The 27,655-nt window shown below is 48.1% G+C and overlaps 1 protein-coding gene across 4 annotated transcripts in view; it reads right to left on the bottom strand.

Annotated features, from left to right (window-relative positions):
* The window catches only part of FBXO25 (F-box protein 25), a 60,747-nt gene extending 34,675 nt beyond the window's left edge, over positions 1-26,072 (bottom strand). For all 4 annotated transcript variants that reach the window (XR_007124364.1, XR_007124365.1, XM_047713272.1 and 1 more), the window contains exons 1-2: positions 25,931-26,072; positions 17,664-17,804 (exon numbers count right to left, since the gene is read on the bottom strand). Coding sequence is in view for 2 of the 4 variants with exons in the window: in XM_047713272.1 (XP_047569228.1) it covers positions 17,664-17,797 (134 nt within the window). In the remaining 2 variants the exon portion in view is untranslated. The remainder of the gene's footprint in view (positions 1-17,663; positions 17,805-25,930) is intronic.
* Positions 26,073-27,655: the final 1,583 nt, after the last annotated feature.

Raw genomic sequence — 27,655 nt, 5'->3', positions numbered from 1 at the left:
ACTCCGGAGCAGAGTGCGGGACACCAACAGGACGGCCGGGTGGAGGCAAACGGCAGCCAAGCAAAGAACATGTGGTTGTTTGTAAGACTATGGAGCGTGGCACAGCGCGTCCCGTCACCCGGCACTGTTCACAGAGAACCAGCGCGAGGCCAGCAGCAAACTGCGTGGTTTACTGTAGGGAGCGGACAGTCTGTCGTGGAACAGAAGGAATGAAGGGACGACACAGAGATGCTCCTCAAACACGAGATGACAGGCTCTCTCCGTGCACGAGACTAACCATGGGCGCAAGAGCACAGGCACGACGGTGTCTGAAACACGGGTCACTGCAACCCCATGGAGCAGAAGTACAGAGGGCACGGCTTGGCTCCACCAGGGAAAGAGCTCGGGATGAGCTCATAGGGCAAAATCAGACACAAACCCCGCGTGTGAGAAGCACACCTCTGAGAAGACGGGAAACATACATCGGAATTCATGGGACTCCCAGGAAAACAACTGTCACAGGAAATCATAGCATCAAGTACATGTAATTTAAATATAGGTAGATAGATAAAAACCTAAGAAAAGTGAATAACTTGGACATACATTTTGGAAAGCTAAAGAAAGAATTACTAAAGATAAAAGCAAATCCCAATAACTAGAAAAAAAGTAGCACTAAAAAATCCAAAGCTAGTCCTCTGCAGAAAATAATCAGCAAGATAAAGCACAAGATAGCTTATCAGAGAAATTAAAGTACAAACACATTTCACAATGACAAGAAGAAAATTATCAGTGCAAACAGAAAATTTAAAGACTGTAAAGGACTATATTACAAAATGCTTTTGTAAACTAGAAGAAATAAAACTGATAAATTTGGTAAGACACCACTAAAAAATCAGATTTTTCCTTAGAGGCAGGGATGTTGATTATAAAGTGCACCTAAGAAGCAGAAGACAAGTGTGAGCTAGAGCAGCATGGAGGGGAAGCAACTCGCCCCCACTGACTCTGAAACACAGTCTAAAACCTCGTGACAACTGCCTCTGCTCCGGCTCAAGGCAGCAACACAGGAGGACCCTGAGCCCAACACCCCCCTTGCACACACCAAGGCTCTGTAGCCAAGGAACAACTTCCTCCCTGAGCAGCTCCTCCACATCGAGTGAACAAGAAACACCGCCACGGGAGCAGGTGGGAGAGGCTGAGACACAATCTCGCCATGCACCCTACTGGGGCCCCAGCACAGCGACACACGTTCGGGAACCAATCACAACCACAAGCTTGTCCCTGAAGAGCAAAGGGCTTGAACCTGCGTGGGGAACCCCAACACTTACAACCTGCATCTGAGAGACAAACCCTCAAAACGTCCAGCTGGGAAGGCCACAGACACAAGGCCACGGACACAAGGCCAAGGCACGTGAGAAACGGCTCTCGTAGAGCTCCGTGTGCAGACTCCCCCACCCTGCGGCCCAGCACAGACTTTCTGGGAACAAGGCTTCCCGGCTCTTTATAAGGCGCTGGCCTTGGTGGGGGGGTGGGGTGAAGGGGCAGGCCTACAATCTGACACATGCCTCGGAGCCGACTGACATGCCCTCCCAACACACGGGCTGGAGGGAACCTCTCTGTGCTCTCCTGCCGCATCTGGAAAGGAGCCCGTCCACTCACCCAGCAGGCGGCTTTCCATGGCTGCCAACCAGGGACACGGTCAGATCTCCCGGCTCTGGTGGCCAGCAGGGCCACACTCGCGTACTCTCACACTGCTGCCCACAGGTCTGGCCGCCCATCAGCCGGAATCAGGGGCTGCCTGAGACCCGCCCCGGAGCACGGCCTGGCTTGGGCGCACTCTCAAGGACTAGGAGCCCGTAAGCAGCAAGAGACAGCCTGGACGCTCACGAAAACCTGCGAGGTGACCAAGACTGAGGGCGGGGCTGACTGAGAAGTTGCATCGCCCAGACGCGGGCAGCCCTTCAAGCCTGGGAGAGCTGATGGTTTCCTCTAATGCAGAAGAACCCACACGGAGAGTCAAGTAAAATGAAGAACAGAGTTGTATGCATGAAACAAAAAGATCAAACCCGAGAAAACAAACCTTAGTGAGACGAAGGTAAGTAACTTACCTGATAAAACGTTCAATACCTGACAAGAGTTCAAAGTAATGGTCCTATGGGTGCTCCCTGAGCTCCCAGGAAGAATGGCTGGGCAGAGAGACAGAAAATGTGCTGAAGTTCCAGGAGGAGTCCTGCACCGCACACGGCACCAGGAGGGCCCACAGCAGACTCATGGAGAGAGCAGGAGAGGGGGTCAGCGGGCAGCGGGACCTCACCCAGTCAGAGAAGCAAAAAGGAAAAAGAATGAGAAAGAATTAAGTGATCTTAAGGGAATTATGAACACCAAGTGGACCTACATTCTCATTACAGGCTCCCCAGAAGGAGAACGGAGAGAAAAGGGCGGAGGGGGGGGGACTCATTTGAAGAAACAATGGCTGAGAACCTCCTACCCTAGGGACAGAAACAGACATCCAGACCCAGGAAGCTCAGAGTTCCAGTAAGATGAACCCAAAGGGATCCACACCAAGACACACTATAATTGAACCATCGAAAGTTAAGCAGCACGAGAAAAACCATCTGCTGCATACAAGAGAACCCTCCAAGACTACCTGCAGGTTTTTCAGTAGGAACTATGCCAGCCAGAGCAAGTGGCTTAATATATTCCAAGTGCTAAAAGGAAAAAATAGCTGAGATTACTCTACCCAGCAAAGCTGTCCTGCAGAACTGAGGAGGGAGAAAGAGTTCTATAGATGAGCAAAATTTAAAGGATTTAATCGCCACCAGACTAGCCTTACAAGAAGTGTTCAAAGGACTTCTTCAAGCTGACACGAGAGGGTACTGATTAGTAACAAGAAAAATATGAAAACATGAATTTCACTGGTAAAGGTAAATATATACTAAAATCCAGAATACTCTGATATTGTAAAAGTGGTGGGTTATAATTACTAATAAAGCTAATATAAAGATTTAAAAAATAGTAAAAATACAATTATTTCTTAACAGATACACAAGATTAAAAGATGTAAATTGTGGTATCAAAAACATAACAGGGATGGTAAGATATAAAGCTTTAGAATGTCTTCCAACTTAAGTTATCAAATTAAAACAGATATCTATAAATAGAGCTGTTTTATGTGAGCCTTGTGGTGGCCACAAAACAAAAACCTATTGTGGAAACCCAAAAGATTACGAGGGAGCAAGGGAAGCATACCAAAATAGGAAATCACCAAGTCACAACAGTAAGACCCAGAGGAGAAAGAAACAGGGAGAAAGACACATAACTACCAGAAATTAACAAAATGGCAGTAAGTACAGACCTATCAGTAATGACTTTAAATGAGGAAGGACTAACTTCTGCTGTCACATGACACAGAGGGGACAAACGGATAAAAGAACAAGACCCATCTGCATGTGGCCTAACAGACTCACTTGAGATGGAAGGACACACAGACTGAATGAGGGGACAAAAGAAGATAGTTCAAGCAAATGGAAACCAAAAGGAAAAGCTGGGGTAGCGATATACACCTCGTAAAACAGACTTCAAGACAAAGGCTATAGTAACAGACACAGAAGGTCACTGCATAAAGATAAAGGGGTCACTCCAACGAGAAGATACAACATCTGTAAGTGTTTCTGCATCCAACATAGAAGTACCAAAATAAAGAAAATATTAACAGATCTAATCATCACAGAGGATGTAATACCCTCATTTCATCCATGGATAGATAACCCTCACAGAAAATCAATGAGGCAACAAGAGCCTTACAGGACACATGAAACCAGAGAGGACTTAACAGGTACACACAGAACATTCCCTCCAAAATTCCTACTTCAATGCACATGGTGCATTCTCCAGCACAGATCACAGGTTGGGCCACAAAACAAATCTTTCTAAATTTAAGAAGATAGAAATGATATCAAATTTGTTTTCGGACCACAATGATATGAAACTAGAAAGCAGTAAAAAGTAAACTGGAAAATTAACAGATGTATAGCGTTACAACAACCCATTACTGCACAACCAATGGGTCTAACAAGAAAACAAAAGAGAAGTAAGAAAACATCCTGAGACAAATGAAAATGGAAAACAGCACAGCAACACATACAGACGTTCTGCAGGGGAATTTCAGAGTGGTAAACGACTACGTGGAAAAACCAGAAAAATCTCAAACTAACTTCATATCTCAAGGAACTAAAGAAGAAGAATAAATGAAAGCTAGCAGAGGAAAAGTAGGCACCAAATTTCAGAGTAGTTATAAGTGAAATGCAAAATAAAAACACATAGGAAAGATCAATAGGACTAAGATTTTTCAGAACATAAAATTGACAAACCTTTGGCTAGACTTACCAAGAAAAAGAGAAAATTCAAGTAAAAATTAGAAATAAAAGAGGATATATCACAACTGATACAGAAAATACACAGAATCATAAAAGACTACTAGGAACAACTATGTACCAACAAACAGACAACTCAAAAGATCCACATAAATTCCTCAAAACTTACAACCTCAAAGACAATCATTAATAAACACAATATATGAACAGACCTTTTACTACCAAGAAGATTAATTCAGGAAACAAAAACCCCCCAGTAAACCAAAGTCAGGACCAGATGGCTTCACTGATGAATTCTGCCAAACATTTAAAGAAGAACTAAAACTGATCCTTTTCAAAGTCATCAGCAAGAAAAGGAGATGAAGGAATGCTTCCAAACTCATTTTTTTTTTAAGGAAGTCAGCAGTGCCTTGATACCCAACTAGACAAGAACACCAGGAGGAAGAAGCTTACAGGCCTGTATCCCTGATGAATACAGATGCAAAACCCTCAGTCAAATATCAGCAAACAAGGGGCGCCCGGGTGGCTCAGTGGGTTAAGCCTCTGCCTTCGGCTCAGGTCATGATCTCAGGGTCCTGGGATCGAGCCCCGCATCGGGCTCTCTGCTCAGCAGGGAGCCTGCTTCCCCCTCTCTCTGCCTGCCTCTCTGCCTACTTGTGATCTCTCTCTGTCAAATAAATAAATAAAATCTTTAAAAAATATCTATCAGCAAACAAAATTAACATAATGTTAGAAGAACTACGCACCATGATCAAATGGAATTTATTCCAAGGATGCAAAGACGGTTCAACATCTGCAAATCCATCAACATGATACACTGCATTAACAAAAGGAAGAATAAAAAATCATATGATCAACACAACAGATACAGAACAATCACCTGACAAAATTTAATAGCCATTATGGCAAAAATTCTCAAGGAAGTGGGTATAGGTATCAAAACCACGGGGCGCCTGGGTGGCTCAGTGGGTTAAGCCGCTGCCTTCGGCTCAGGTCATGATCTCAGAGTCCTGGGATCGAGCCCCGAATCGGGCTCTCTGCTCAGCAGGGAGCCTGCTTCCTCCTCTCTCTCTGCCTGCCTCTCTGCCTGCTTGTGATCTCTCTGTCAAATAAATAAATAAAAAATCTTTAAAAAAAACAAAAACAAAAAAAAAAAAAAAAACAAAACCACAATGAGATCCCACCTCACACCAGTCAGAACGGCTAAAATTAACCAGTCAGGAAACGACAGATGCTGGCGAGGATGCGGAGAAAGGGGAGCCTCCTACACTGCTGGTGGGAATGCAAGCTGGTGCAACCACTCTGGAAAACAGCATGGAGGTTCCTCAGAAAGTTGAAAGTGGAGCCACCTTATGACCCAGCAATCGCACTACTGGGTATTTACCCAAGAATATAAAAACACACATTCGAAGGAGCACATGCACCCTGATCTTTACTGTACCAATATCAACAATAGCCAAACTATGGAGAAAGCCCATGTCCATCAACAGATCAATGGATAAGGAAGATGTAATATATATATATATATATATTTTTTTTTTAAAGATTTTATTTATTTGAGAGAGAGACAGTGAGAGAAAGCATGAGAGGAGAGAAGGTCAGAGGGAGAAGCAGACTCCCTGCGGAGCTGGGAGCCCGATGCAGGACTTGATCCTGGGACTCTGAGATCATAACTCGAGCTGAAGGCAGTCGCCCAACCAAACAAGCCACCCAGGAGCCCAGATTTAATATATATATTATGTAATATATACAATGGAATATTACTTTGGCATCAAAAAGAATGGAATATTGCCATTGGCGATGATGGATATGGATCTAGAGAGTATTTTTTTTAAGATTATTTATTTATTTATTGGACAGACAGAGATCACAAGTAGGCAGAGAGGCAGGCAGAGAGAGCGGGGAAAGCAGGCTCCCCACTGAGCAGAGACCCCCGACACCGGGCTGGATCCCAGGACCCTGGGACCATGACCTGAGCCGAAAGCAGAGGCTTTAACCCACCGAGCCAACCAGGCGCCCCAAGAGTATTTTTTTAAGATTTTATTTATTTGAGAGAGAGAGAGAATGAGACAGAGAGAGAGCATGAGAGGAGAGAGGTCAGCAGGAGAAGCAGACTCCCCACCAAGCAGGAAGTCCGATGCGGAAACTCGATCCTGGGACTCCAGGATCATAACTTGAGCCAAAGGCAGTCGCTTAACCAACCGAGCCACCCAGGTGCCCAGAACTGAGAGTATTATGTTAAGGGAGATAAGTCAGTCAGAGAAAAACAAATACCATAAGATTTCACTGATACGTGGAATTTTTATTTTTATTTTTATTTATTTATTTATTTATTTTTATTTGACAGAGAGATCACAAGTAGGCAGAGAGGCAGGCAGAGAGAGAGGAGGAAGCAGGCTCCCTGCCGAGCAGAGAGCCCGATGCGGGGCTCGATCCCAGGACTCTGAGATCATGACCTGAGCCAAAGGCAGCGGCTTAACCCACTGAGCCACCCAGGTGCCCCGATACGTGGAATTTTTAAAAAAGATTTTATGTATTTATTTGCCAGAGAGAGACACAGTGAGAGAGGAAACACAAGCAGGGGAGTGGGAGAAGGAAAAGCAGGCTTCCAGCTGAGCGGGGAGCCCACGCGGGACTCAATCTCAGCACCCTGGGACCATGACCTGAGCTAAGGCAGATGCTTAACGACTGAGCCCCCCCGCCCCCGCCAGGTGCCCCTGATATTCGGTATTTAAGAAACAAAACACATGAGCATATAGGAAAGGAAAGAAAACAAATAATATGAAACCAGTGAGGGAGACAAACCGTAAGAGACACTTAACTCTAGGAAACAAGCTGAGGGCAGCTGGAGGGGAGGTCGTGGGGGGATGGGGTAACTGGGTGATGGGCATTAAGGAGGACACGTGATGGAAAGAGCACTGGGCATTACACGCCACTGAGGAATCCCTGATGTCTTCCTCTGAAACCAATACTACACTATATGTTAAGTAACTTGAATTTAAATAAAAACTTGGGAGAAAATAAAATAAAAGCGGGTCAGGGTGAATCCTCCTCACATAACAGAGGTGGTACAGGACAGGCCCACAGCCACCCCAACACTCAGTGATGAAGAGCAAAAGCGTCTCCTCTGAGACCAGGAACAACACAAGGATGCCCACTTGTGCCACCTCAGCACAGCTGGACGTCCTGGCCTGAGCAGCTTGGCTTGAAAAACAGGAGGCATCCAAATTGGAAAGTTAGAAGTAAAATGGTCACTATTTACAGGTGACATGATACTATGTACAAGAAACCCTAAACATTCCACCAAACAATCATCACAATAAATGAATTCAGTAAAATTACAGGATATAAAAATCAATATACAAAAACCTGTTGGTTTCTACATGCTTATAACAAGCTACCAAAAAAAAGAAATTAAGAAAACAATCCCAATTATAATGGCACCAAGAAAGATAAAATACCTAGGACTAAATTTAATCAAGGAGGTCTGCATACGTACACTGAAAACTGTAAGACACTGATGAAACAAACCTGAATAAGACACAAATAGATGGAAAGATACTCCATTTTCATGGACTGGAAGAACAAATGTTAACACGTCCCCACCACCTAAAGCAATCCACAGACTCGGGCCATCCCTATCAAAATTCCAAAGGCATATTTCACAGAAACAGAACAATCCTAATGTGCATATGGAGCCATGAAAGCTCGTGAACTGTCACAGCAATCTTGAGAAAGGGGAGCAAAACTGGAGGCACCACGCTCCCTGAAGTCAAATTCTTTCACAAAGCTGCAGTCATCAGAACAGTATAGTTGGCATAAAAACAGACACAGAAACCAGTGGAACAGACCAGAGTGCACAAAAATAAACCCTCATGTAGGCGGTCCGTGGAGCCAAGAGTGGGGGGAAGGACAGGCTCTTTAGTAAATGGGGCTGGGAAAACTGGACGTCTTCATGCAAAAGAATGAGATCTGACCACTACCTCACACACCCATCAAATTAAGTAAAAATGGATTAAAGACTTCAATGTAGGATCTGAAACCATAAACTCCTGGAAGGAAACACAGGGGGTACTAGCTCCCTGATATTCACTGGTCTTAGCGATGCTTCATTTTAATCGGACACCAAAAGCAAAGGCAACAAAAGCCAAAAAAAAAAAAAACCAAGCAGGACACATCAAACAAAAACTTCTGCACAGCAACAGGACAAGGCAACCTAGTAAATGGGAGAAAATATTTGCAAATCATAAACCTGATATAGAATTAGTGTCCAAAATATATAAAGAACTTTAAACTCAACAGCAAAATAAAAACATTCCAATTTAAAATGGGCATAAGTTGGGGCACCTGGGTGGCTCAGTGGGTTAAGCCTCTGCCTTCGGCTCAGGTCATGATCTCAGGGTCCTGGGATCGAGCCCCACATCGGGCTCTCTGCTCAGCAGGGAGTCTGCTTCCTCCTCTCTCTCTGCCTGCCTCTCTGCCTACTTGTGATCTCTGTCAAATAGATAAATAAAATCTTTTTTAAAAAAAATGGGCAGAAGACCTGAATAGACATTTTTCCAAAGGAGACATACAAATGGCCAACAGGTATATGAAAAGGTGATCATAATTATCAGAAATGTACATCAAAACATAATGAGATTTTAAAATTTTTTAAAAATACAATGAGATCCCACCTCACACCAGTCAGAGTGGCTAAAACCAACAAGTCAGGAAATGACATGCTGGAGAGGATGTGGAGAAAAGGGAGCCTCCTGCACTGCTGGTGGGAATGCAGGCTGGTGTGGCCACTGTGGAAAACAGCATGGAGGTTCCTCAGAAAGTTGAAAACAGAGCCACCATGCTCTGTTTTGATATCAAAATTTGGTAATTTCGATAGGGATGGCCCGAGTCTGTAGATTGTTTTAGGTGGCGTGAACATGCTCATACCACTTCTGGGTATTCACGTGGATAAGATGAAAACACTGCTGTGAAATTACATTTGCAACCCCGGATCACTGCAGCACTGTGCACGGTAACAAAGACATGGGGACAACCTAAGTGTCCATCAATGGATACACGGACAAAGAAGACAGGGCCTATGTACGTACAACAGGGTATCACTCAGCCATGAAAGAGCATGCCATCTTGGCATTCCCAACAACACAGGTGCACATTCAGAGGGCTGTGCTGAGTGAAATCAGTCAGATGCAGAAGGACAGACACCAGACGATCTCCCTTCTATGTGGATCTACACATGACAAGTGACGCTCAGAGACACAGAGACCAGAGAGATTGCTGACCGCTGGTCACCAGAGACGGTAGGTGGGGAATGTGCCAAAGGAGTACCGGGGATCAAAGTTCACCAACTTCCCCTTAAAAGGTGAGCCTGGAGGACAGGGGTCTGGCGTGGTGACTGGAGTCGAGGATGCCGTAGCACACATTCGCAAGCTGCTGACAGAGAACACCCTACACATTCTCCTCACCAGAAACAATGTGTAAGGACCAGAAGGGACCCTGTTCCCTGGACTATGCTGGTCATTCCACACCACGTACAAACACTGAATCATCGTGCTGCACGCCCGAGACATGGCTAATGGTAACATCAGTGCACCCTGACGGAAACAACGGGAAACAAATGGGATCAGCAAGACCGGGGAAAGAACTCACCGATCTACACAATACGAAATGCGGTAAGTCCACACGCACGGACTTGGAACTACTTCCACAACGAACAGCAGCAAGAAAGGCTGACACGCACAGTCCCATGAATGCACCTTGACGTCAGGAGCATGCACGGAGACCACCATATCGGAACACGCAACATGCGCCCATCCTGCCCCCCCGCCCGGGGCACACAGGCCTTGGCAGTGCTCCGCAGAGTCTTGTGCACATGGGAACAAGAGGAGAACTCTGTCCTCCCAGGGCTCCCTGCTCGCCTGCCCTCTACCAGCACACGCATTTCCTCAACCTCTCAGCAGCCCTGGGAGCTCCAGCTGCAACACACACACCCACCTGCACCTTGTCACCTCCCCCAACACCTCCATCGTCCCCACGCCATGACCACCTCTCTCACCTCCCCCAGAACCTGCACCTGTCATCTCCATCACCCCCATGCCATGGGGATCACTGTGAGTCTTTGCTCTGTCTTGGTCTCCCGCAGCCCATTCCTAACACAGTGGGCAGAAGGAACCTGTGAAAGTCTGACCTGAATGGACTTTCCCTCCATGGAGCACCTGGGACTGCCCCCTCCCTTGGGGAGAAGCCCATGTCCCCATAGCACAGGAAGAGTGTCCCCGTGACTGGCCCTGGTTCACTGCAGCATCTGGTGTCCTGCTGCCCCCCCCCGGAGCCTCCTCTCAGCAGACCCCTTCCTCAGGGAGCCTCCATCCACATTTCCACATACCCCCTCGACGCCAGCTTGTCCCCTCCGCAGCACTCATCATGTGGAACAAGCCACGCGCTGCACGCATTTCGTCCCCCTTCTGTCGTCGCACCAGAACAACAGTTCCATCAGGGCCTGGGTTTTGGGTTTCCATGTTCTGTTGGCCCAGCATGGCCAGCACCTTGTGTACCGAGCACGGACAATGGTACAGTAAGAACAGGCAGCTCTCAGGTCTGGCTCATGGAGGATCCATCCATGCGCCCACGGGACAAAGGAAGACGCAGGACCCTGTCTGCAAGTGGCTCTTTTCTGGAGGGGACGTAACAATGGTGTCCTTCCTGCCTGCCTGCAAGTCACCCCCTCCCCTCACAGTGAGGTGTCCGGTCACAGGCCCTCCTCCCACAGGTGTCAGCACTGGGGCTGGGAGGGCTAACACGCGCTCTGTGGGCCATGAGGGAGTCAGTTAAAACCTACAAAGCGTCCGATTCCAACACCTTAAGTGTGCTGGAAAAAAGGAACAGAGGGACGCCTGGGTGGCTCAGTGGGTTAAGCCTCTGCCTTCAGCTCAGGTCATGACCCCAGGGTCCTGGGATCGAGCCCCGCATCGGGCTCTCTGCTCAGCAGGGAGCCTGCTTCCTCCTCTCTCTCTGCCTGCCTCTCTGCCTACTTGTGATCTCTGTCAAATCAATAAATAAAATCTTAAAAAAAAAAAAAAAAAAAGAAAAAAGGAACAGAGCTTCGGGCCTCTGAGAACAAGCCTGTTGTCTTCAGACACCCGGGGCAGCGCGCACTCAGGTTGCCCCACGAGACTCAGAAGTCAGAGGTAAGGAAGGAGCTCTGCCGGAGCCCCACAGAGCCAAAGCTGCCGCGCAGCACTGGGGGCCGTCGGGCACGGAGCGGGCGGTCAGTAAGCATGAGTCTCCCGGATCCGTGGAAGATTGAGGAAATGGGGGCACAGTGGAACCACCAGGGAGCGAGCACTGCACTGAATGAGCTGATGAGAAGAAAGGAGGGAGGGAAGAGTGAATTTGCAGTGGCCCCGCGGGGTCCCCAGTGGGACATCCCCCTCTTCCATTGCCTGGCAGCTCACGTCAGGGTTAAGAATCTGCTAAATGGGGGCGCCTGGGTGGCTCGGTGGGTTGAGCCGCTGCCTTCGGCTTGGGTCATGGTCTCGGGGTCCTGGGATCGAGCCCCGCATCGGGCTCTCTGCTCAGCGGGGAGCCTGCTTCCCTACCTCTCTCTCTGCCTGTCTTTCTGCCTGCTTGTGATCTCTCTCTGTCAACTAAATAAATAAAATCTTTAAAACAAAAGGAAAAAAAAAAAGAATCTGCTAAATGGGTCTATTAAAAAAAAAAAGGACCAGAAAGGAAGCTTTGGGTATCGGCAAGAGCATCGCTGAAGCAACGGGTCACAGAATGCCAGCCAGACACAGAGACGCGAGGAGAGAGCACAGGCAGGACGGGAAACAGGCCAGTCGAAATCACTGTTTCAGGACTAGGACACCGACATTCAAGGTGTCAGACCACAGGGACAGGCTTCCGGGGGGAGGAGAGAAGAAGGCCCAGGAATGAAGATCCAGCCGGAAGTGGCCAGGCTGTGTGAGCGCCCCGGACAGACTCTGAACTCACGCTGGGTGATAAACGGTCTCAGCTCAGAACGCGTCAGCGCGGCCCTCGGACATCGGACAAGACAAGCGGGACGCAGCTGGTAACTCCACAGAAGAGGACGCGACCCACGAGACAGAACTCTGGCTTTCCTGTTCCGTGCTACAGGACTGTACTCCTCTCGCTTTATGACTGGCGAAAATGCAATATGAAGACAGAGTCAGAGCCCGGCACTGACGACCCACAGGACATCATTCCTCAACAAGGTGGTAACAGCAAATGCTGCCCGAGACACTCAACGCGGCGTCGGACGCTGCTGAACCGCACTTGTACGGCACGTGGACTTCCAGGCTTCTTTCCAGCCGCTCAAGAAACAATCCAAGGAGGGCTGAGCCAGTGAAGATCCTTGGTGGAAAACCCAGATGACAGGGGTGCTTCTCCGACTGAATAAAGGCGCAGGGCAATGTCTCCTCACCCAGGCCCTGTGGCCAACAGGACCAGCTCCTACTTCAAGGCCCAGATGACCTCACGCGTCCTCCCCATCATCATGATCTGAGAACCGTTCTGCATTCTCATGAGGGAACCAAAAACACAGCCTCTTTCCTTTTTGCTTGGGGGTACCCACAACTTAAAGATGTTCTTTAAAGAATTCAATTAACCTCGGATACCCTGGGAACTGTTAGAGCTGATGGTACTCTCTGTGGCACCCCAAATTTACAATGCCTTCCGATGCTCCGCCCATTGAGAACCAAATGAGCAATATCAGCCTTAAAATACTCAAACTTGGGGGGCACCTAGGGGGGTGCAGTCAGAACAGCGTCCGATTCTTGATTTCAGCTCAGGTTGTGATCTCAGGATTTTGAGTTCAAGTCCCACATAGGACTCCGCGCTCAGCATGGAGTCTGCTTCTCCCTCTCCCTCTGCTCATGTGCTCTTGCTCAAATAAGTAAATAAATTAAAAAAAAAACAACCCTCAAACTTGGATTGGAAACAATGGTTAAGGAGAGGCCAATAAAAATAATGCAATGAAAAGGTTTACTAACCACAAAGGGAGAAAACCTTAGAAACGTCACCATTAAAACAGAGCTGAGCAAACACCCCCATCACACTGCAGCCTCCCAGGACGAAGAGAGCCTCCCGTCACCGGAGTCCCCCGAGACTACAGTTCCTGACAACAGTGCAATCGGATGGGAAAGGCTCTGACACCTCAAAGATATGCAGTGTCCAGACACTCCTCTTCTGCCTTCTCTTTGCAAAAATCATACAGGACTGTCACCAGAGAGAAAACTGCAGGCCAACCAGGCCCTGATGGAGAGGTTGAGCCAGATTATTCCTTAGTACCGTTCTCCCCGCGGCTAAGCCTCAAGGTCTGTTTGGGTGCTCCCCTTCTCCTGGTCCAGTCTGTTAGCTACTCTCTCGTTGATTCTGCGCCTCCCCACCGTCCAGCTGCGTGGGACACTGCGATGGGCACACACTCAGCCTCCCTCACCAGTCTGCGTCTGCTAGAACCCTGGACTGGTTGTCCCCTTGTCCTCGTGCAGCCCAGAGGATCTACCTGGTATCTGGCGTCCACAGCTTAGTGAGCAAAGCTCCTCAAAGAGGAGCCAGACGGACCCCCTGGAGAGCACACTGTGCTCTGCAGTACGAGACGTGGTAAGCCCACATGTCTCTCACGTGAAGAACAAACCATCAGAACAGGGGTGAACATCTGCTCTGTCATCACTAACCTCCGTAACATCATGAATGCTGCTTTGAAAAGCAGCTTAATCAGGATTCAAAGCGTGAACCGAATGGCTACCCCGAACCACCACGCTGAACTGGGTGATTTCTTACCTATTTCCTCTGCACTTTTAATACTAAAATGAGGCGAAAAGAGAATAGGGGGATATTTAAAGGTCTTCTATTTTCATACCCATTACAAAAAAAAAAAGATTAAAAAAGTTGGTTAGGGACGCCTGGGTGGCTCAGTTGGTTAAGCAGCTGCCTTCGGCTCAGGTCATGACCCCAGCATCCTGGGATCGAGTCCCACATCGGGCTCCTTGCTCGGCAGGGAGCCTGCTTCTCCCTCTGCCTCTGCTGCCACTCGGCCTGCCTGTGCTCGCTCTCTCTCTCTCTCTCTCTCTCTCTGGCAAATAAATAAATAATTAAAAAAAAAAAAAAGTTGGTTAGATGGCGATTCACAGACCTGTACCCATGGGGCTAATAATACATTATATGTTTATAAAAAAATTTAAAATTTTTTTTAAAAAGTTGGTTAGAATCTTGATTGCCTAAATGATTTTTACAACAATTTTCCTAGTTTTAGAAAGGCTACCCTAAACCAAAGAATTGGGAGTGCTGTTTGAGTCAAAGACATTCAGGGGAAGACAAGGTCATTTTATACAGCAATCTGAAATGGTGGTTACCTATGGTTTTATTTTATCAAATTTTAGGTTCAAAATTAAGTTGCTTTTTCTTCCAGAGAAAGAAAAATATCAGACATTTGTTGGAGTTCTGGGTCATCGGTGGCTTCTCCCTACAGGCCTGGATACACATTTTATGGGAAGAGAAAAAAGGAGCACAAAGACAAAGAAAAAAGGTGCAGTAGGGAAGAAGCAGCTACTAGATCGGACGTCGTAAAGAGGAAGTGCTAACGCTCCCTTCACCTCGCCATCCGCGGGCGGTCCACGGCTACTGCACGACAGCCATGTCAGTAAGGGCACCAGGTAGTTGCCACCACACACGGAGAAGCACCTGTGAGCAAAGCTTCTGACTTCAAGGGGTTCTGGAAGCAGTGTGAGTGGGGGCGGGGAGTGAGACAGGTGGACACAGAGTCTATTAAGCAAAGAAAATGGGTCTAACTGTATTCTCTAACTGTGTGTATACAGAAGGCATTTAATTCTCAGATGTTTAAAATGTGTGGGATGAGGGAGGAAAATGCATGAGGAAAAAACCCATAAACATGCAAATTCCTTAGTGTAGGAGGAGCAGTAGTGACGTTTGATACACACAGCCTGCTGACCCCCCAGAACGCTGACTGCAGGGTCCCCCACAATTCAGTCATCATCAGGAGTCCATCAGACACCAGACATTTCTGGATGTATTTGACCAAGCTCAAATTTAAATAATTTGCCATGAAAACTGTAAGATAAAAAGTAACTTCAAAAATCCACAGCCATGTAACATCATCTAATACTAGTAGCATATATAATTACCAATCTTATATAAAATTTACAGCCATGAATATTGAATAAAATTCAGAATGGCAGAGAAATGTCACAATATAAGCTCAGTAAATGTAACATGTTATCTTTACTATAATCTGAAATATAAATTAATTTCTGCTTTAAATACTGCAAAAACCTATCTCTAGGCTAAAGCTACTAAACTTCTGTCAAAAAAAAATCAGATGGCCTGAAGCAAAAATAAACTCTTGGGACTATATCAAAATAAAAAGCTTCTGCACAGAGAAGGAAACAATCAGCAAAACTAAAAGGCAGCCTACAGATGGAGAAAGATATTTATAAACAACATATCAGATATAGAGCTAGTATCCAAAATCTATAAAGAACTTATCAAACTCAACACCCAAAAAAGAAATTATCCCACTAAAAAGTGAGTGGAATGGGGCACCTGGGTGGTGCAGTTATGTGTCTGAGCCCTGGTTTTAGCTCAGGTCATGATCTCGGGGTTATGGGACTGAGCCCTTTGTTGGGATTCAAGCTCAGCAGGGAGTCTGTGTGCGATTCCCTCCCTCTGCCCCCCCAACACATGCATTCATGTGCTCGCTCTCTAAAACAAATAAGTCTTTTTTTTTTTTTTAAGGGCAGAATGAACAGACATTTCTGCAAAGAAGACATCCAGATGGCCGACAGACACATGAAAAAGTGCTCCACATCACTCAGTATCAGGGAAATACAAATCAAAACCACAGTGAGATCCCACCTCACACCAGTCAGAATGGCTAAAATTAACAAGTCAGGAAATGACAGATGCTGGCGAGGATGCGGAGAAAGGGGAACCCTCCTGCACTGTTGGTGGGAATGCAAGCTGGTGCAGCCACTCTGGAAAACAGCATGGAGGTTCCTCAGAAAGTTGAAAATAGAGCTACCCTATGACCCAGTAATTGCACTACTGGGTATTTACCCTAAAGATACAAACATAGTGGTCCAAAGGGGCACGTGCTCCGGAATGTTTATAGCAGCAATGTCCACAGTAGCCAAACTATGGAAAGATCCTAGATGTCCATCGACAGATGAATGGATAAAGAAGATGTGGTCCATATACACAACAGAATATGACTCCGCCATCAGAAAGGATGAATGCCCACCATTTGCACGGACATGGATGGAACTGGAGATTACACTGAATGAAATTAAAGACAAGTACATAAAATCTCACTTATATGTGGAATTTAAGAAACAAAACAAACGAGCAAAGTGGGGGCGGGTGGGAAGGGAGAGAGACAAACCCAGCAACAGCCTCCTAACAACAGAGATGCACTGTTGGTTAGCAGAGGTGGTGAGGGACAGGGAAAACAGGTGAGGGGGATTGAAAAGTACACTTATCATGATGAAAAATAATAAAGTGATAAAAAAATCAGATTGCCCGTCAGTTAAAAATACAGTTGGTAATTATGCAAATGCCAAGTAAAAACATAGAATAAAATCAACTGCTTGACCCACAACACCTTGAAGGAGAGGATCTGAGACCTTCCCAGTTCTCCAGCCGTCCCAGCAGCACCAGTGATGCAGACTGCCACTTCTCACGCCGTGCTTCCGAGCTTGTGCAGCCTGCGTCATCAGGATGCACAGCTCCCCGCACAGAGAAAACCCTATCTTCCTCTGAGTCTAGTGCTCTAGCCAATGAGGTGTGAGCAAGTGCGACCACGTCTCCTCCTCTCCTACCCTACTGACCGGGACACAGACACTGAGAGTGATACTCCACCTCGGGCTGAGCAGAGGACACTACGCTCTTGGGACAGCACAGCCGCCACCCAGAATGTCCCTCCTTCCCGGAGCAAACTCACTACACCCGCTCAGGCTCCCAAGAGAGAAAAATGCATTTGTCTTATACAAGGTCTCAGACGTATGGCGCCAAACCACATCCTGATATACTGAGATTCCTCAACTATAACATGGGGTTAACATAATCCCTTTCTCTCAGATTATTGGAAGGATTAAATGTCTTCAATAGAAGAAAGCAGCACCTACGGGAAGGTTCTAGATCATCTACTAGGCTCAGTCTTCCCCTAAATAATGTGTGGCTTCTCATCAAACCTGAGTACAGGCGAACTCAGCCAATGACAAGGCGCTCACAGTACGTGGGCGGCAGGCAAAGGACAGGGTCTGTGCAGCTGTAACTTACACGCTGTGAGTGAGAGCACGCGGGTTATTCTCTCTCTCCAGGTCCCGACTCCAGGATTCGCATCGCTTCCAACCATCTTCTGTCTTAATCCAGCTCCATCCAGGAGATCTCCAGTCCTGACCCAAAAATGGCATAGTTCTCCTGAAAAGAAGTAATTTACATTAAAAACATATGTGCAGTTAACAAGTTTCCTTTCACTTAGAACATTTGTTAATTAATTTTAAAGAATAAAGTTCTTTTTTTTTTTAAGATTTTATTTATTTATTTGACAGAGAGAGAGATCACAAGTAAGCAGAGAGGCAGGCAGAAAGAGGGAGAGGCCGGCTCCCCACAGAGCAGAGAGCCCGATGTGGGGCTCAATCCCAGGACCCTGAGATCATGATCTGAGCCAAAGGCAGAGGCTTAACCCACTGAGCCATCCAGGTGCCCCAAAAATAAAGTTCTTAATACTTAAATGCCTACACACACCCTAAATGCTCAGGATTGGCGGTCACACAGCACCTTGATGTGTACTAACTCATCAAGACAGGATATGCACTGGGGGACTGACTAGCTGGTCACTGCATAGGTCAGGATGGGCTCAGCAGAGCTACCATCTCAGCTCTTCCCCGCAGAGTCAGCAGGGGTCAGGGGAGGAGGAAGAACGGGGAGTATCACACCGGAGAAGATGCTCTTCACTAGAAACCAGAAGCAACGGAACACGAGACATTCTCCTGTTCTGCACTGTGTGCTCTTCAGTTTGGCTGAAGCTTACAGCGTGAGATGTTGAGAAGTGAGAACAGGGAGTGATCAGATCAAAGAACTGGACTTTCCCCTGAGGGCAGCAAGGGGCCTAGGAAGGGACTTCAGAACGTAAAGGATCCGATGAGAGTCAAGCCTTTCAGGAGCCTCGGGGGTCCCCCTGTGAGGAGGGAAGCTGGAGCTGGCCAGGGTGGGGGTGGCACCGGAGGGAGGAGGAGCGAGGACTGGCGGTCACAGAACACTGGCCACCAGGTCAGAGTGTGGCTGCACTGGAGGAGAGAGAGTCTAAAAGCATTCAGGAGGTAGAGTCCAGGAGAAGACAAGGACTTCCGTCTTGCACGCTGTGTGTTGGGCCCTTTCGTGGAGCCCAAGGGACCAGGTGCCATGTGCTCAGCTAACCCAGGTAGGCCCACCGGGCAGGGCCACATGCCGCACTGGCTGGATGTGTGAGGGGAGACCAAAGACAGCCCAGGTTAGCTTCTGGCACCTAAGAGATGCTGATTTCAGTTTCGGACAGGCCTGTTAGCTTTGCTGAACCCATGGCGACAGGCACTGTCCTGGAATCCACATGTGCCAATCCAGGTGTAAAAATTCTGACCTTAAAAATGAGGACACAGATATTATTACTTTCATAAAGCTCGCAATTTGGTGAGAGCAAGACCTCAAATACTAGCTCTTCCACTGCCTGGAGTGAGCTTCCTCTCACTCACTGGTTCTCCACCCTGGCTGTGCGTTAACATTACAGCCTTGGAGGCTGTTAGAACATACAGTGTTAGCTTCACCCCAGACAGTTGAACAGGAGAATCTATGGGTGACAGGAGCACACAAGGGAGCTCAGTAAACAATGGGCAAACGAATGCATATACAGAGCCATGGCTCAGAAGAGAGAGGAAGGCTGGAGACCAGGACAGGAAACTCACCAGCATTCAGGTAGTAAGCAAAGCCACAGGAATGATACCACAGGAGAGAACACACAGAGCCAAGGGAAAAACTCTAAGGGACCAGGACATTTGAGAGCCAAGAGGTAGAGGAGCCAGAAAGGGAACTGAAGAGGAAGAGCCGAAGAGGCAGGGGGAAGGGAGTAGGAAGCAAAGAGAGGAACATATTTTAAGAAAGGAATGACTGATGCAGAAGAATGAAACTGGACCATTTCCTTATACTACACACAAAATAGACTCAAAATGGATGAAAGACCTCAATGTGAGACAGGAATCCATCAAAATCCTTGAGGAGAACACAGGCAGCAACCCCTTCGACCTTAGCCGCAGTATCTTCTTCCGAGAAACATCGCCAAAGGCAAGGGAAGCAAGGGCAAAAACGAACTACAGGGACTTCATCAAGATCAAAAGCTTTTGCACAGCAAAGGAAACAGTCAACAAAAACGAAAGACAACTGACAGAATGGGAGAAGATATTTGCAAATGACATATCAGATAAAGGGCTAGTGTCCAAAATCTATAAAGAACTTAGCAAACTCAACACCCAAAGATCAAAGAATCCAATCAAGAAATGGGCAGAAGACATGAACAGACATCTCTGCAAAGAAGACATCCAGATGGCCAACAGACACATGAAAAAATGCTCCACATCACTCGGCATCAAGGATATACAAATAAAAACCACAATGAGATCCCACCTCACACCAGTCAGAATGGCTAAAATTAACAAGTCAGGAAATGACAGATGCTGGCGAGGATGCGGAGAAAGGAGAACCCTCCTACACTGTTGGTGGGAATGCAAGCTGGTGCAGCCACTCTGGAAAACATCATGAGGTTCCTCAAAAAGTTGAAAATAGAGCTACCCTACGACCCAGCAATCGCACTACTGGGTATTTACCCTAAAGATACAAACGTAGTAATCCGAAGGGGCACATGCACCCGAATGTTCATAGCAGCAATGTCCACAATAGCCAAACTATGGGAAGAACCCAGATGTCCATCGACAGATGAATGGATAAAGAAGATGTGGTGTATATATATACAACGGAATACGACGCAGCCATCAAAAGAAATGAAACCTTGCCATTTGCAATGATGTGGATGGAACTAGAGGGTATTATGCTGAGCAAAATAAGTCAATCAGAGAAAGACAATTATCATATGATCTCACTAATATGAGGAATTTGAGAAGCAACATGGGGGGGTTGGGGGTTAGGGAGGAAAAAGTTAAACAAGATGGGATCGGGAGGGTGACAAACCATAAGAGACTCTTAATCTCACAAAACAAACTGAAGGTTGCCAGGGGGAAGGGGGTAGGGAGACGGTGGTTGGGTTATGGACATTGGGGAAGGTATGTGATATGGTGAGTGCTGTGAAGTGTGTAAGCCTGACGATTCACAGACCTGTACCCCTGGGGATAATAATACATTATTATGTTAATAAAAATTTAAAAATCAAAAAAAAAAAAAAAAGGAATGACTGAGAGAGGACAACACTTAACAAGCTAGTACAGTAAGAACTGAAAAGTATATATTGGATTTAGCCACAAAAAGGTAGCAGACAACTCAACCAAAAATACTTTCAATAATGCCATATTAATCTCAGGGGCACCTGGGTGGCTCAGTGGGTTAAAGCCTCTGCCTTTGGCTCGGGTCATGGTCCCAGGGTCCTGGGATGGAGCCCCGCATCGGGCTCTCTGCTCAGCAGGGAGCCTGCTTCCTCCTCTCTCTCTCTGCCTGCCTCTCTGCCTACTTGTGATCTCTGCCTGTCAAATAAATAAATAAAATCTTAAAAAAAATAATAATGTCATATTAATCTCACACCCAAGTAGACTTGGGGCATTTTGCTAACGTGGAATATTTCTAACAAAGTACCTGAGAGACAGAAATGTTCAGATATCATCTCCCAACTATATTTATTACAACTAACAAAAAACAGGCTATTAAGTAGACATTTATACTGGCTTAGAAGAAACAAAAAAAAATTAGAAGAAAATTCTAAGCCTTCAACAGTATTCCTGGGTCAACTCTTAAGTGCTCGCTTCCTTAATGAAACTTGGTTTTCCAGGAAAAACATCTTTAACAGTCACATATTCATTCAAACTCTTATTTTATTTTTTTAAAAGATTTTATTTATTTATTTGACAGACAGAAACTACAAGTAGGCAGAAAGGCATAGGCACAGAGAGAGGGGGAGGCAGGCTCCCCACTGAGCATAGAGCCCTATTCGGGTCTCCATCCCAGGACCCCGGGATCCTGACCCGAGCTGAATGCAGATGATTCACCTGCTGAGCCACCCAGGTGCCCCACAAGTATCATCTTGCAGACTTGTTTCAAGCCACCAATCACCCTAAAATGCTGAAGCTACTACCACATCCAGTCAGTTGTTACCTGAAATTGTGTCCAACAGTATGCGCTCCTCCCAAAGAAGGCAGGTGCAAACCATGATGGAGAAGATGCTGCTTAAAATGCAATCTAGTCTCATAAAAACCGGACGAGAGAAAAATGTCTGAGGACCAATTGCGACAGTTGCCAACGTATCTCCCAATGTCATATATGGCGGATTCAGAAAAACCGGTATTTTTAAAAAGTGGCCAGCACGCAGAACACTGCTACCCAGACCAGATATAGATTACTCCAGTAACAGGTGAACACAGACCAGCGCGTTATTATGCTATATGTCCCTTCCCTGAAGGTATACTACCTAGTCCAAGAACTAAAAAGACAAGAGCCACTTCTTCTTTATCCATTCATCATTGGAAGGACATTGGGTTGTTTCTATAGTTTGGCTATTGTGGGTAATGCTGCTAGAAACATCAGGGTACATGTACCCCTTCAAATCTGTACTTTTGTATCCTTTTGGTAAATACGTAGTAATACAATTGCTGGGTCGAGGTGGGGGATGCGCTAGGTGGGAGATGGACATTAAGGAGGGCACTTGTGATGAGTACTGGGTGTTTGATGTAAGTGATGAGTCACTGAATTCTACTCCTGAAACCAAAAATTACACTGTATGTTAATTATAATTTTTAAAAATTTTGAAAAAATAGATAAGAGTAAATAAGGAAACTCACACAAATAATATATGTAAATATACTTAAAAGAGATTTTACAATGTATATGTATGTACTGAATGAGCAATAAAGGGAGAATAACTAAAAGAAATTCGGAATAAAAAGCAGATCATTTGGGACCTCTGAAGAAAAACCAGGGCACCAGGCTGGCCTTAAAGCACAGCTAAATCTTAAGTAAATGGGAGACAACGGGGAAAAAAATAGCAATCACAGAAATGGTGGGCACACAAACACATGACACCTTTGAGAATAATAAACAGAACAGGAAATAGAGAAATCTTTGGGAAGGCTGGCAGGCAGGTTGGAAAGGTGACTGGAAGCCAGATCATGGAAAACTTGAATGTCAAAGCTGTTTGGACTTTACTCTCCAAATAATTAAGAGTTTTTAGGCAAGCAGTGGTAGGAGCAGTGTTATTCTGAAGATAACCTGCCAGGTCCTGTGTGGTAAAGGGCATGAAGAACGGAGGCAGAAAGCACAACTTGGGGAACAGAAACCTCCTGCCAACAGCTCAGCTAACAACCTGTCTTAAAACGGAAGGACGCACCAACCCTGCCCTTGTCCATGTAGGCGCGATGCCCACTCACCACTTAAGACACTTCTATTCAGGCCTCCAAAGCAACATTTACGTGGAACATTTATGCGAAGCTTTCACGTGAAGTTAAGAGTCAGCTTAGTGTCTCAAGTAAGATAATCAACTCTTTTGCAGCAACCCCTATGAGAAATCACACGGTTAGCCCGAGCGCTCAGGGCTGCTTCTATTTATACGGGTTGGAAGCAATGAAGCCCAGCTCCACAGACCACGGAAACAAAAACAGAACATTCCCAAGGTTTCTATCTCCAACACAGATGAAAAGATCTGTTTTGCTGTAGCTGTGCACACTTCATAGGTCTGACATAGGTTCTCTGGATCGCAATGAAGTTTATCTGAAATTATAATTCCATACAGTTCACGAACTAAGGCAGACTCTGGTAGAAGAGTTATCATAAGCAACAACAAAAAGCCATCAGGGAAAAGCAAGAAAAAAAAAAGACAAGGCACAATTTGAAATGCTGGGATCAAATTTTCAAAAACCCTCCCAACCTGGGGCATCTAAACTCGTAGATGGAAAAAACAGGACTACACTTCCGGAATGAGGAACAGCCCACCACTTTTATGGAAATTTATTGATCTGTCTTGCTAAAAGATCTGAATTGCTATAACTTTTATAAGTTTTAATTAAAATCACATTTGTTTTGAAAAATTTCAAATACAAAAAATAAAGGCAAAACTTACTCCTCAAAATGAAGCACTTAAGAAAGCTACTCAAAGGGCAGCTACTCAGTTGTGCAATAGCTACTAGGATTTGCAATTTATGCACATTTCAGGTTAACTGATGTCAGCCAGCAAAGGGGCTAAAGTCTTACACACCCTTCCTTCATCCCACTTGCAGGAAGTGGGAGCACAGGACCTCCCCAGGTTGCCTGGCCCAGAAGAAATCCCAGGAGGAGAGACACAGAACCAACCAAGAAACGTCTTCCTCCAGCAAGCATCCATTCTCAGCTGGTATGATCCTAGCACACACTTGCGGACTCTCAGTGGGAGGCAGGCATTCCTCTGAACAACTCAGCTGCACTATCTCAGCCCCCAACCCCCCCCCCCAAGACAGAAAATGCTACCATCCCCCCATTTTTTTTTTTAAGATTTTATTTATTGATTTGACAGACAGAGGTCACAAGTAGGCAGAGAGAGAGAAAAAGGGAAGCAGGCTCCCTGCGGAGCAGAGAGCCCGATACGGGGCTGCATCCCCAAACCCTGGGATCATGACCTGAGCTGAAGGCAGAGGCTTTAACCCACTGAGCCACCCAGGCGCTGTGCCCCCCCTCCCCCGCCCTTTTACAGCCTTAATTCCCTTTTATAGAACCAAGTGTGGCCCAGCGTCTGGCGGAGCTGGGGGGTCACATCTCTGGAGCGTCCGGGGCACATGCTCTATCAATGTGTTTTTATAACATTTCCTGGGCACCCTGTGAAAAGGAAAGGTCCTAAAATGGTGGGGTTTTAAGTGTCACCTTATACTACATACGTCACTAAACATGGTCTAAAGCAATGACTGGTCTAAATATAAAAACACGAAGGACAACGTGCTGGCAACAAACTCTCATACACTGCGCAAGGCCACACGCCAGGACACGGGGGTGAGCAGACTCGGAGCCACCGTCAGGTCCGGGCTCCAGACGACACATGGAGCAAGTACAGAGAAGTCCGGCCACGCGCAGCACACCGGGTAAGAAGGCGGCTACCGCGCCAGCACCCTTTCTGGGGTCAGCAAGAACACCTGGCACGCGCGTTCCAACTGTCCCCTCGTTGCTTCTGTGTCAGTAAAAACTGACAAAACCCGCTTTGTGCTGTGCTGGGAAACGCCGGTCCCCAATCCCACCGCGTTCCGTGTCCTCCAGCGCTCTCTCGGCCTCACAAGACTCCCGGGTCACTCGGGTCGGACGCGACCGCCGCCGCTAAGTGCGGAGGAGCCCGACCCCGAAGGAACAGCAGACACAGCTGAGCGCTGGCCGGGGGACGTGGGCTGTCCCGTAAGGGACCCGACGCGCGGCCACAGAGGCCTCACAGCGACGGACCCCCGGACCACGACGGGGAAGGCCACCTGAGGCGGGTGCGCGCTTCCGGGGAACAAGAAGAGGCGTCTCCCGCTGGGGCCGGAGGATGCGGACTTGGAAGAAGCGAGGAAAGACGACTTCACGAGGAAGGCACGTGTTCTCTGGATCCCCTAGTTTTCAAACCCCCCGCGTCTGGGTAGCGGAGGCCCACAGAGAGCAGCGGCTCCCAGGGAAGAGGAAGACGCACGGCCCAGGGTGGGCGGCCAGCGCCGGGAGACAGGCTCAGCGAGGGCGCCCGGGCCCCGGGCGAGGCCTGCGGAGGACGCTGGAGCCACAGAGGGGTGGGGACCAAGGGTCAGGCACACGGAGGGCAAGGGAGCCGCCGACCCGTACTAGGGACGCAGCTAGAGCCAAAGAGGAGGACGGAGGGCCAGGCACCGGGACGACGCTGGAGCCACAGGCGAGCGCGGCCCGAGGCCAGGCACGGGCAGGACACTGGATCCACGGACGGGGACCGAGGCCCGAGGGACAAGGTTGCGGAGGAGCTAGCACCGCGGACAAGGGCCAGGGGACCGAGGCCAGGCACGGGGATGACGCTGGAACCGAGGACGGGGACCGGACAGCAAGTGGGACGCGGGCGAGGACCGGGGTCGGGCGGCAGGGGGAGGGGCGCGGACGGGGACCGCAAGGCGGAGGCGGCGGGTGTCCCCGGGAGAAAGGAACTCGGAGCGCGCGGGGGCGGACACGCTGGCGGGAGGGGCCCAGAGAACCGTCGCAGGCCCCCGAGGGCAGCGCCCGCGGAGCGCGAGGCCAGGGCGCGGCGGGGTCGCGGGCGCGCGGGGATGGGCGGCGGCCGAGGGGAGGCCGCGCCGCGCGGCTCAGGGCCGCTTGGTCCCCACCGGAGCGCCCCGGGCCCCCGACCCTACCTGGCGCGGGGAAGGCTGGGGGTTCGCCGTCCCCACCTGGAGCGCGCGCCGCCTCAGTCCCCGCGGGAGTGCAGACGCCCTCGGGCCCCACCTGACGGCGGCGCCGAGCTTTATTGCCGGAAGTCGCCCTCCGCCTACCGGGGAGCGCAGACCTTGAGCCCCGCCCTAGGCCGCGCCGATTGGCAGCTGCGGCTCCACGTGGCCGTGTTGCTACCCGGCTCCCGAGGCCGCGGCGCGCGCGTGCGCAATGGGCCCCCGCGTCGCCGCCTCCTGCGCGTACTCAGTGGGTGCGGGGGGAAGCGCGAACCCGCGGGCGCGGTGCGGGGCGGTGTCCGCGCGTGGGAGGGCGCGCTGCGTTTACCTGCGGGCGTGCGGGGGGCGCTGCGCAGGGCGGGGAGCCGAGTAGTCTTCCCCGCCGCGCCCCCGCTCAGCTCCGCTGACCCCGCCCCGCCCCAGTGCCCACGCCCACGCCTGCTCCCCGAAGCTACCTGAGCCTCAGTTTACCCCCGGAGCTCCTGCGCCCCGCGGTCGTCGGTCCCCCGCCGCGCGCGTCTCAGACATTCTTTGCGTAGGGACAGCTCGACGGTCCAGATCCCCTCGCGGGGCGATCGTCCGCAGGGGCCCGCTGGCACGCCAGGCCCCTCCGGGAGCCGGGATGTGGGTGTCCGCTGGCGGGGCTGGGCTGCAGGGTGGGCGGCGCGTTATTTATTTTTTTTTTTTAAGATTTTATTTGTTTACTTGACAGCACAAGTAGGCAGAGAGGCAGGCGAAGAGAGAGGGGGAAACAGGCTCCCTGTTGAGCAGAAAGCCTGACGCGGGGCTGGATCCCAGGACTCTCAGACCATGACCCAAGCTGAAGGCAGAGGCTTAACCCACTGAGCCCCCAGGCGCCCCTTGACTATACTTCTTGAGACTCAATGGGTGATTACAAATCGCACAATTACCCTTAGAAACTGGACATCATTGCTTACAGTTTTCCAAATGTGGCCCCTGACCATATCCCAGGTGTCGGAAGACGTGCTGGGTACATGCTGTGCTTCCTTTCAAGCAAAATTAACCCTCAGAATCGACCATCTTACAAAGTAAACTGGTATCCTTGGAAAGCAGTTTTTTCTCTGAATGAGGAGCTTCAGTTGTACATTTTTCCAATATACATTTTCTCAGTTCTGAGACACTACATGAAGCACTTAAGTCAGTAATGTAAAGTCAACTCCCATTGACTGATGTACAGTAAATTACAATCACTGTAATCAAGACATTGAAAAACCGCTTAGTTAGATCTGTGTTTTGTAAAACGTAACTGTCCTAAAAATCTAATTTCGTCAAATTTATGTGAAAAAAAGTAGTGAGGGGAACTTAGGGTGTTCTTCATGCTGTAGTGCCTGGAGTGGCTGATGGCCCTTAGTGCATGGATCCAGTACGGCCTGGGCTGCAAACGTTTTCCTCTCAGGCCACTCACTTTGTGTTCACAAAGCAACGTTGCTGTCACAGCAGGAAAGCCGCCATATAATTCATGGACAAATGTGTGTGGCTGCTTTCTATTAAAACTTTATTTACAAAAAGATATTGGCTGAATTTGGCTGGGGCATAATTTGTTGACTCCTGGTCTAAAGATTAGAAATATTTACTTAAATCCATTCAACAGAATAGACACTATGCTAAGTAATAGGAGAGAATAATAAAAAAGATGGAATTTCGAGTTTTCCAGGAGACAGTTTTTTTTAA

Source organism: Lutra lutra, chromosome 2, assembly GCF_902655055.1.
Source record: "Lutra lutra chromosome 2, mLutLut1.2, whole genome shotgun sequence".
Taxonomy (NCBI): Eukaryota; Metazoa; Chordata; class Mammalia; order Carnivora; family Mustelidae; genus Lutra; species Lutra lutra.
This window is presented reverse-complemented; position numbering and strand designations above follow the sequence as displayed.